Source organism: Boleophthalmus pectinirostris, unplaced genomic scaffold (assembly GCF_026225935.1).
Source record: "Boleophthalmus pectinirostris isolate CB_2022bp ecotype Guang Dong unplaced genomic scaffold, ASM2622593v1 HiC_scaffold_18, whole genome shotgun sequence".
Classification (NCBI taxonomy): Eukaryota; Metazoa; Chordata; class Actinopteri; order Gobiiformes; family Gobiidae; genus Boleophthalmus; species Boleophthalmus pectinirostris.
In genome coordinates this window covers 46,276,773-46,288,476 of record NW_026571133.1, presented here as the reverse complement: position 1 = coordinate 46,288,476, position 11,704 = coordinate 46,276,773, and the positions used below count along the sequence as shown (strand labels likewise).

The window sequence follows — 11,704 nt, the reverse complement described above, 5'->3', positions numbered from 1 at the left end:
TGAAATACAGAACAAATGATGAACCAATCAAGCAATAAAACTTTAAATACATAAACTACTGCATAGTTTAGTGCACTTGTGCACGGCACTTGCTTCACTGTACTACACTATATTTTATATAAAATGTGAAATAACTCCAGGTCTTGGTCAAGGCTGCCACAGCTGAGGAATTGTATAATTGAAGTGTGTTTTGGGTTGATGGGGGAAACCCATCGAGAACAGTCCAGGTCCACATTCATCAGCCACTCGGCTGTTTCATTTGAATATCAAATGTATTTACTTGTTTAATCTACAGCCTCTCAGTCAGTTGAGACATATTAACAAAACAATGAACAAAGGAAGGAACTGAACTAAGTCACACTCCCAGTGGTACCGTGCAAATGTCCCCGTGTGAAAGTCTAACTGTGAAAATGATAAAGCCAACAGAACATACACTGCTGTCTACACAAAATATTACAACTATTTGTGATCTGCTCAGTGTTTACAGACACAACATCTACAGATGTTCCAGAAAAATGCAATGATTGTTCCTCCTCACTTCATATCCTGCTGTTACAAAACAGTGAAACAAAACTCTGTACTTTTAAACATAGGCAGAGCTGATGTTGGACTGGAAGAAATCTGAACTAAATACATGGTGATTTGTAAAGTTATGTTTTTAAGACTGATTTCCTTCTTGTCACAACCAGGTGCATTATTGTGACTGGAGTGTGCAGGGACAGTATGTATCTCCCTTAGAGATAGGGTGAGGAGCTCAGTCACATGGGAGGAGCTTGGAGTGGAGCCGCTGAGGTGGCATCTGTTCTGGATGCCTCCTGGACGCCTCTCTGGAGAGGTGTTCTGGGCATGTCCCACCGGGAGGAGGCCCCAGGGAAGACCCAGGACACGCTGGAGGGACTATGTCTCTGGGCTGGCTTGGGAACGCCTCGGGATTCCCCCGGAGGAGCTGGAGGAAGTGTCTGGGATGAAGGAAGTCTGGGAGTCCCTGCTTAGACTGCTGCCCCCCCAACCCGGCCCCGGATAAGCGGAAGAAAATGGATGGGTGGAATCGATACTAGCTTTAGTCTCCATTAGTATCTGATTTTCGATACTTTTGACAACCCTAATAAGAATTGCTTTTCGAATTCGCTCTATTGCCAACTTTCAGTCATTGGAGGGAGTAATCCTGGAGATCGTGCCATGACCTAGATACTGGAGGTGAGCTGAGTGTAATATATAAGGTGCTGTCCATCAGTAAATGTGAGCTTGTGAAATGTGATCATTTGAATCGTGGTGTTTTTAGAGTTACAGGTTCTGTTTATATAAGACACACTTGTGAGACAAATGATTTAGGCTGTTGTGCGTGGAGCCTTCAGGGCAGACTCTGGCTCTACGCGCTGGAGCATGATCCTGTCTAATCCATCATTTTGTCACAGCTTTCATGATGGTGTTATAGTGTCATTATACACGAGTGCAGAGAGCAGTACAAAGGGCCTCTTAACCTAAAACATGTGACTGGGCAAGGTTAGTAAAACACACAAAACAATGGTGAAAATTCTCCAATGTAAAAAGTATTATCTGGCCTGTATTAGCAAAAAAAAAAGACTCAGCATAACATGATATGAACATGGACTAGAATAGAGGGAAAGCTGACAGTGGCTATGTTTCCATGCACATCAAAAACCAATCGATTTCTTGTGTTACTAGATCATTGAAACACCGTGTACTTCCATCTGGTGTGAGAAATCTGAGCTCTTACTCATGGCTCACACTTGTGCAGGTTTGGACAAAGTCACTTGCAAACAAAATGCAAACAAAAAAGGGGCAAACCAATGTGACAAAGACAAAAATGAAAAAGAAAACATTTAAATGATAAATGATTTAAAAATGTACTTCAGTTTCTAACACATCCCTGGAGTTTATGGTGATCAGATTTAGTGCATGTAAACACAGCAGATATAATTATCGGGTAATCTGATTATTATAACAGATTTTTCCTAAACATTACAGAGCATGCGACAGGTTAGAGTCATTTTTCACTAAAACATTGTTAACATAATTAGATTTAAAATATTACTCAAAATGTGCCTGACTTTTTCTTTTTTTATTATTATTTTGGCAAAGTTTAAAATGTTACTTCCTGTTGGACACAAGCAGCAAATATGACATATGTAAAGTTATTTTCCTAACTGTTACCTAGCAACCCTGATGTTAACATGGGACACGCTTTGTCTTAATTACTTTGTAGATAGACCAATAACAATAGATGACAAAGGAGAAATTCAATTTGTCAACTGGACAAACATTTATTTAGGTTGTAAACTTTTTGCAGCTCATCCAAGCTGCTTCTTCACTTCTAGTCAGATGCTGGAGGACACTTCCTTATATCTGCCTGCAGGAAGAATCCACGTAGCCAGGCAAGCGTCACCTAGAGCCTCCACTCAATTTAATTTCTCTCCAGTGACTAGGTCAGGAATCGGAATACACTAGACTGTTTGCAAAAACAAGTGTGGGTTCGGGCACCAGCCAATCAGCAAAGAGCCATATTTTCTGCATTGTCAACGATTCCCGAGATCGAGGATTTAAAGCCGGAATAAAGAGAATGTTAGGTGAATTTTATCAAGGAGAAAGACGTTATTGTCCTTCTTCCTATGGGATTTTGGAAAAGCTTAATATACCAATTAACCCAGTTAACAGCGCATTACATACATCACGACCAAATAGCACAGACTGATTAAATAAAAAAAGTACTCACCTAGAGTCGAGCGAACAAATTCTAACACTGTGAGGTTAGACAGTTTCCACAAAGTGAAACCGGCTGATGAATCAGGCTATGACCCACCAACGTCTGACCAGAAGTGAAGAAGCAGCTTGGATGAGCTAAATAAACGTTTGTCCACTTGACAAATGGAATTTCCTCTTTGCCATGGATTCTACTCTCTTAGCTGTTTACTAAATGACTCGCTCCTCCTCCAATGAAGGACTAAATAAAACTAAGAAATGTGAGGTGAGTGGGAGGGCATCAGGGCCACAGCTCGAGGGAACTGTGAGGTAGCACACATTTGGACAAGTGATGCTGTCTGTCAAAGCGACTAATTATTGGAACAGTCTCGCAGTGATAATAAGAAAAAGTCCATCTGTAGCTACATTTAAACTACATTTAAACTGTGGATGAAGGATAAACAAGTCTCTGAACACTTTGAATCTGACCTTTTACAGTTCTGTGTTCTGTCTCTGTGTAACTGTTTTGTGTTTTGCATTGTTCTCTGTGTCACTTGCCAAGGAAAAACAGCATTTTTGTTAGAATCTGTCATATGTACACTCTAATTACAAATGTCCGTTAACAGGGGCAGGGGTCTCCAATCTGTCATCCTTCACCCCCTTCAGAGCAGCTCACCAAGGGATTCCTGAATTCTAGGTATTGTGCAAGTCAAATTTGATTACTGTAAATTCTGGACTATAAGCCACTACTTTTTTCTCACTTTGAACCCTGCGGCTAATAAAATAATGCAGCGAATATATGGATGGATATTGTCAGTGCACTCAAATAGTTTATCGCTGTGTGATAAAATAAGTTCTGATGCTAAATGAACATTAGTGAGGGGGGGATACGTCTTACCTGTATGTGTAAATGACAAGAAGAAACATCTCACAACTTCAGTAGCTGGACATCCACTCATACCTGATCCATACACCTATCCCCGCCCCCAGGAGAGTCTGAAATCTGTTAAACTCCTCCAAGACACTGACATGATGCAGACAGAACACAGGCTCTTTCTGCAGGAGACATGTGCAGGTGATGTGCCCAGGAAGATGCTGTTTGATTGTGTTTTGAACAGGTATTTTGCGCTTCATACACACACCCTCCTACGGAAGCCGAGAGGGGTCACAACAAACGCAAATGCCGCAACAAATACAAATGCGACAACACAACAAAAAGCCACAACAAACAAAAAAAAGCCACAACGGAAATGACAGCGGGACTCTATTTTAATGCAAACGCCGCAACAAATACAAACACCACAACACAAACGCAAATGCCACAACACATCAAAAAGCCACAACACATTAAAAAGCCACAACACATTAAAAAGCCACAACACATCAAAAAGACACGGCAAGTGAAGAAGAAGAACTACAACATGAAAAGTAAAGGAACGGAGAAGTTGGAAACGCAAGTAAAAGTAATTTCTTGTTTTATCATTATTCGTTTCACGTTGTAGTTCTTCTTCTTCACTTGCCACTTGATCGGCCCGTCGGAAAATAGAGTCCCGTGGTCACTTCCGTTGTGGCCTTTTAATGTGTTGTGGCTTTTTAATGTGTTGTGGCTTTTTAATGTGTTGTGTCATTTTAATGTGTAGCAGCATTTGCGTTTGTGTTGTGGCGTTTGTATTTGTTGTGGTGTTTGTATTAAAATAGAGTCCCGAGGTCACTTCCGTTGTGGCTTTTTTTGGTGTGTTGTGGCTTTTTGTTGTGTTGTCGCATTTGTATTTGTTGCGGCGTTTGTGTTTGTTGTGACCCCTCTTCCGTACCCTCCTCATGGAAAACACACAAAGAAATGCACATGATGCAGCTTTTAAGTTAACAGGGATTGATGTGGCTGTGGAAGAAGCAGTGTTGCCATAGTTAGTTTGAAACAGTAATCTAACTACTCATTACTTCTTTAAAAAGTAACTTAGTTAAGTTACTGACTACTTGCTTTTAAAAGTAACTAAGTAAGATTACAAGTTACTTTATTAGTTACTTTCAGCAGCGGCTGATCCCCCATCTCCTTCTTGAAGACAGACAACACTTTGTCTGTTGTTCAGCACAGAGTGAACAACAAACCTTTATGTTGCCATCCTTAGCTGAAATAAAATCAAAATAATGTTTGTATTTCCAGCTGCAAAAGTCATCCCTCTCGCCCTCCACTGTTTACATCTGACTCGTGGCAGAGCATAGATGACGTAACATCATAGAAAACGTGTCACCAGAGATGATTTATACAATCTCCCTGAAACGCAAAAATAGTAACGCACAGTGTATTAGATAAGTAACTTAAATCTGACTACTGGTTTGGAAATAGCACTGCGTTAGACGACTCGCTACTGAAAAAAGTAGTCAGACTACAGTAACACGTTACTAAGTGGCACGTTAGTGGCATCACTGAGAAGAAGGAAATAGAGTCACTGCACCTGAGCTTGGCATCAGTGAGACGATGGTGAGATTTTAGTGCGCAGCATAGCGAAGTGACTCAGCGCAAAAGGACGACAAAAGATTTCAGAGGTGATAAAAGCAGACGGCAAGAACTTAATAAAGTTTTTGATGACGTGGACACCTGCGGCTTATATTCAGGTGCGCTCAATAGTCTGGATTTTACGGTTATTTTTATTGTAAATGTATTATTTTGATGCCTAACTGTGCACTGATAAATGGATAATGGTTTATGATTTATAAGCACCTAACTGTTCCACGTCTAAGACTTGCCGAGGCTCTTATACACTCTTATAATATTCTTCATGACTGCTAAAATCGGTAGCTCTCTGTCATTTTCATTTTGTAAAAGTAGATCACTGGAGGTAAAACGTTGGAGACGCCTGATATAGTGTGACCGGACGTCCCTATTTAAACTGTTGGGCAAGTTACTTCAAAACTGTAATATGTTATTTATGACTTGTTACTGTCATTTCAAAGTAATTTTTTATATAATAATATTACTGTATTTAAAATATAAGGCATTACATTACTATTGCAGCACTTTTAATTTACTCTCACCAAAATAACTGTGCGAAGATGCTGAACTTTTACACCATACATGGACTAAACCAGGTCTAAATCAGGACTACAACAGAGCTGAGCCAGAACTAAACCAGAGCTGAACCAGAACTGAACCAGAACTAAACCAGGACTAAACCAGGTCTAAACCAGGTCTAAACCAGAACTAACCAGAACTAAACTAGGACTAAACCAGAGCTGAACCAGGACTAAACCAGGACTAAACCAGGTCTAAACCAGGTCTAAACCAAGACTAAACCAGAACTGAACCAGGACTAATCTTGGTCTAGAACTCCTGAAAGAACTCCCGAGCGCGATCGGGCGTCAGCTCGATTTAGCTCCATGGAACAGAGTTCTGCACCAATCCTTTCGCTCGCTTTCACCGCGTTTCACCACTGAAATATCTCTCTCTCTCTGATTTTAGTGAATTTGTATGAAGAAAAACGAAAAACACACTACTTCAATCCAGGTTAAAAAAGCATTGTGATGCTCATTACTGACATTTGTACCGAGTAAAATATTACCTTTTTTCCCTGTAATGCCACATTACTGCGTTAAAGCAAAAAACAACGCATTACAATACACGTTACTTTTATAACCCGTTACTCCCAAGACTGCCTGCTTACTCGGGACAGTCCCAGCAGATTTATACAAAACCAGTGATTTGTACTGTAGTGATTTGTATTCGTATTTGTATCAGTTTTATACAAGAAATGTTCCAGATGTCCCTATTTTTGACCAACCTGATCTCTGCCAACAGTAAACAGAGGCATACATTGACATTTGTTTCGGTAAAATATAGAAAAGCTGCGTAAAAACAACCAAAACACAAAGAAAATGTGACTATACTGACTCATATTAGTGCAAAGTGCAGAACAATTTTCCTTAATTACACACTTGTTTTACAATTTTATTATTACCAACCACCACAAACCAGGGACATCCCCGTTTTTTTTGTTTTTTGTTTTTGTTTTTTTTTGCTAAGCCTACATTAATATACACTGTCCCAATCAAATAAATAAATAATAAATAAACCAAGGCAGAATTATGTAGCGTGCACACCGCAAACAGAAAAATAAATGGACTTGAACATGGACTTTTAAAGAGCGAGTCCACCTCAAATGAACCTTTAGTGAAATGAAGTGATGTGAAATTCAGTCTCTCGAGCAAACAAACGAAAAAAAATCCATGTCCGCATACAAACATCTGGACGTCAGTGCGCTGCCGACGGCCCCGCGTATCCGAGCGTAGAGCAGCGGGGCTTGTGTGGTCAGCTCTGTGTGTCATGTGACTGCGCCTGAGCCCGTGGCATTACCAGGGTCGAGGTCGAGGATTTGAGTCTCCAGCGGACCACCCATGTTCTACACACACCACTGTTGCTTTAGATCAGAGCGGCCAATCACACTCAGGAGATGGTGGAGAAGTTACAAATAACTTCACAGCTCTTCAAACAAGACTTTATCCCCCACGTCTCTGGCCGTAACGGACACAGGATCCACCACAAACCATTTCCCACAAACCAAAAGACGACGACCCAAAGCAGGAGAAAGATGGTTAGTGCCAAATCCAACTCACTAGATTAAACTAAGACCAAATCAAGACCAAATCAAGACCAAACCAAGATAAAGCCAAGACTAAACCAAGACTAAGACAAAACTAAGACAAGATTAAGCAAGGGCTAAACCAAGACTAAGACAAGACTAAATCAAGATTAAGCCAAAACTAAACCAAGACTAAACCAAAACCAAACCAAGACCAAACCAGGGCTAAACCTAGACTAAACCAAAACTAAGCCTAGATTAAGCCAAGACTAAACCAAGACTAAACCAGGTCTAAACAAACACCAAACCAGAACTAAACAAGACCAAACCAGGACCAAAGTAAGATTAAACCAGGTCTAACCCAGGACTAAACCAGGACAAAACCCAAACTAAACTATGAATAAACCAGGACAAAACCAAGTCTAAACAGGGAAGAAACCAGGACTAAATTGGGTCTAAACCAATACTACACCAGGAGAAAACCATGACTAAATAAAAAAAAAATTAAGACTAAACCAGGGCTAAACTACAACTAAACCAAGATAAAACCAAGACTAAACCAGGACAAAACCAAGACTAAACCAAGATAAAACCAAGACTAAACCAGGACAAAACCAAGACTAAACCAGGACAAAACCAAGACTAAACCAGGACAAAACCAAGACTAAACCAGGACAAAACCAAGACTAAACCAGGACAAAACCAAGACTAAACCAGGACTAAACCAAGACTAAACCAGGACAAAACCAAGACTAAACCAGGACAAAACCAAGACTAAACCAGGACAAAACCAAGACTAAAAAGGACAAAACCAAGACTAAACCAGGACAAAACCAAGACTAAACCAGGACAAAACCAAGACTAAACCAGGACAAAACCAAGACTAAAAAGGACAAAACCAAGAACTAAACCAAAACAAGACTAAACCAGGACAAACCAAGACTAAACCAGGACAAAACCAAGACTAAAGCAGGACAAAACCAAGACTAAACCAGGACAAAACCAAGACTAAAGCAGGACAAAACCAAGACTAAACCAGGACAAAACCAAGACTAAAGCAGGATAAAACCAAGACTAAAGCAGGACAAAAGCAAGACTAAAGCAGGACAAAACCAAGACTAAAGCAGGATAAAAACCAAGACTAAAAAGGACTAAACCATGACTAAACCAGGACAAAACCAAGACTAAAGCAAGACAAAACCAAGACTAAAGCAGGACAAAACCAAGACTAAAGCAGGACAAAACCAAGACTAAAGCAGGACAAAACCAAGACTAAACCAGGACAAAACCAAGACTAAAGCAGGACAAAACCAAGACTAAAGCAGGATAAAACCAAGACTAAAGCAGGACAAAACCAAGACTAAACCAGGACAAAACCAAGACTAAAGCAGGACAAAACCAAGACTAAAGCAGGACAAAACCAAGACTAAAGCAGGACAAAACCAAGACTAAAGCAGGACAAAACCAAGACTAAAGCAGGATAAAACCAAGACTAAAGCAGGACAAAACCAAGACTAAACCAGGACAAAACCAAGACTAAAGCAGGACAAAACCAAGACTAAAGCAGGACAAAACCAAGACTAAAGCAGGACAAAACCAAGACTAAAGCAGGACAAAACCAAGACTAAAGCAGGACAAAACCAAGACTAAACCAGGACAAAACCAAGACTAAACCAGGACAAAACCAAGACTAAAGCAGGACAAAACCAAGGCCTAAACCAGGACTAAACCAGGACTAAACTAATTCTAAACCAGAGCTAAGCTGGAACTAAACCAAGACTAGACCAGGACAAAACCAAGACTAAAGCAGGACAAAACCAAGACTAAACCAGGACAAAACCAAGACTAAAGCAGGATAAAACCAAAACTAAAGCAGGACAAAAGCAAGACTAAACAGGGAAGAAACCAGGACTAAATCGGGTCTAAACCAAGTCTACACCAGGAGAAAACCATGACTAAATCAAGAAAAAATTAAGACTAAACCAGGGCTAAACAACAACTAAACCAAGATAAAACCAAGACTAAACCAGGACAAAACCAAGACTAAAGCAGGATAAAACCAAGACTAAAGCAGGACAAAAGCAAGACTAAAGCAGGACAAAACCAAGACTAAAGCAGGATAAAACCAAGACTAAAGCAGGACAAAACCAAGAATAAACCAGGACAAAACCAAGACTAAAGCAAGACAAAACCAAGACTAAAGCAGGACAAAACCAAGACAAAAGCAGGACAAAACCAAGACTAAAGCAGGACAAAACCAAGACTAAACCAGGACAAAACCAAGACTAAACCAGGACAAAACCAAGACTAAAAAGGACAAAACCAAGACTAAACCAGGACAAAACCAAGACTAAACCAGGACAAAACCAAGACTAAACCAGGACAAAACCAAGACTAAAGCAGGACAAAACCAAGACTAAACCAGGACAAAACCAAGACTAAAGCAGGACAAAACCAAGACTAAACCAGGACAAAACCAAGACTAAAGCAGGATAAAACCAAGACTAAAGCAGGACAAAAGCAAGACTAAAGCAGGACAAAACCAAGACTAAAGCAGGATAAAACCAAGACTAAAAAGGACTAAACCATGACTAAACCAGGACAAAACCAAGACTAAAGCAAGACAAAACCAAGACTAAAGCAGGACAAAACCAAGACTAAAGCAGGACAAAACCAAGACTAAAGCAGGACAAAACCAAGACTAAACCAGGACAAAACCAAGAGTAAAGCAGGACAAAACCAAGACTAAAGCAGGACAAAACCAAGACTAAAGCAGGATAAAACCAAGACTAAAGCAGGACAAAACCAAGACTAAACCAGGACAAAACCAAGACTAAAGCAGGACAAAACCAAGACTAAAGCAGGACAAAACCAAGACTAAAGCAGGACAAAACCAAGACTAAAGCAGGACAAAACCAAGACTAAACCAGGACAAAACCAAGACAAAACCAGGACAAAACCAAGACTAAACCAGGACAAAACCAAGACTAAAGCAGGACAAAACCAAGACTAAACCAGGACAAAACCAAGACTAAACCAGGACAAAACCAAGACTAAAGCAGGACAAAACCAAGACTAAACCAGGACAAAACCAAGACTAAACCAGGACAAAACCAAGACTAAAGCAGGACAAAACCAAGGCCTAAACCAGGACTAAACCAGGACTAAACTAATTCTAAACCAGAGCTAAGCTGGAACTAAACCAAGACTAGACCAGGACAAAACCAAGACTAAAGCAGGACAAAACCAAGACTAAACCAGGACAAAAACCAAGACTAAAGCAGGATAAAACCAAAACTAAAGCAGGACAAAAGCAAGACTAAACAGGGAAGAAACCAGGACTAAATCGGGTCTAAACCAAGTCTACACCAGGAGAAAACCATGACTAAATCAAGAAAAAATTAAGACTAAACCAGGGCTAAACAACAACTAAACCAAGATAAAACCAAGACTAAACCAGGTCTAAACCAAGACTAAACCAGGACTAAACCAGGTCTAAACCAAGACTAAACCAGGACTAAACCAGGTCTAAACCAAGACTAAACCAGGACTAAACCAGGACCAAACCAGGACAAAACCAAGACTAAACCAGGACAAAACCCAAACTAAACTAGGACAAAACCAAGACTAAACAGGGAAGAAACCAGGAGAAAACCATGACTAAACCAAGAAAAAAAACTAGACTAAACCAGGTCTAAACCAGCACTAAATCAGGGCAAAACCAAGATTAAACCAAGACAAAATCAGAACTAAACCCCCAAAAAAAATTAAAAAAAATGAAGACAAAACCTGGACTAAACCAGGACTAAACTAATTCTAAACCAAAGCTAAGCTGGAACTAAACCAAGACTAGACCAGGACAAAACCAAGACTAAACCAAGAAGAAACCAGGACTAAACAAGGTCTACACCAGGACTAAACCAGGACTAAACCAGAAGTAAACCAGAAGTAAACCAAGATTAAAAAGGACTAAACCATGACTAAACAAGGGCTAAACCAAGACTAAACCAGGACAAAACCAAGACTAAACCAGGACTAAACCGAGACTAAAGCAGGACAAAACCAAGACTAAACCAGGACAAAACCAAGACTAAAAAGGACTAAACCATGACTAAACAAGGGCTAAACTAGGACTAAACCAAAAAACTAAATTTACAACAGGTCCAAATGGAAATGCTTTAATTATTCCATGACTAAACCAGGCTCAATGTTAAAATGAGAACTTAACAATAACTACAGTGCGTCTTTTAAAGGCAGTGGTCAGTACCTTGTCTTTGCGCCTCCTCTGACCTCTGGCGTGTGCCCCGTGCAGCTCCAGCAGGACACAGCCCACCAGCGCGTACCATCCCACCTGACCGAGCATGACCGCGGGCCGGACGACACCAGGTCTGAGGCAGGGAGCGGGAGCCTCTCGTACCCAGAGCCGAGCG

General features: G+C 40.4%; 1 protein-coding gene across 1 annotated transcript in view; it reads right to left on the bottom strand.

Moving 5' to 3' along the window:
* The window catches only part of si:ch211-196i2.1 (collagen alpha-1(I) chain), a 50,739-nt gene extending 39,102 nt beyond the window's left edge, over positions 1-11,637 (bottom strand). The window contains exon 1 of the mRNA XM_055153228.1: positions 11,542-11,637. Within this exon, the coding sequence (XP_055009203.1) occupies positions 11,542-11,637 (96 nt within the window). The remainder of the gene's footprint in view (positions 1-11,541) is intronic.
* Between the last annotated feature and the right edge of the window lie 67 nt (positions 11,638-11,704).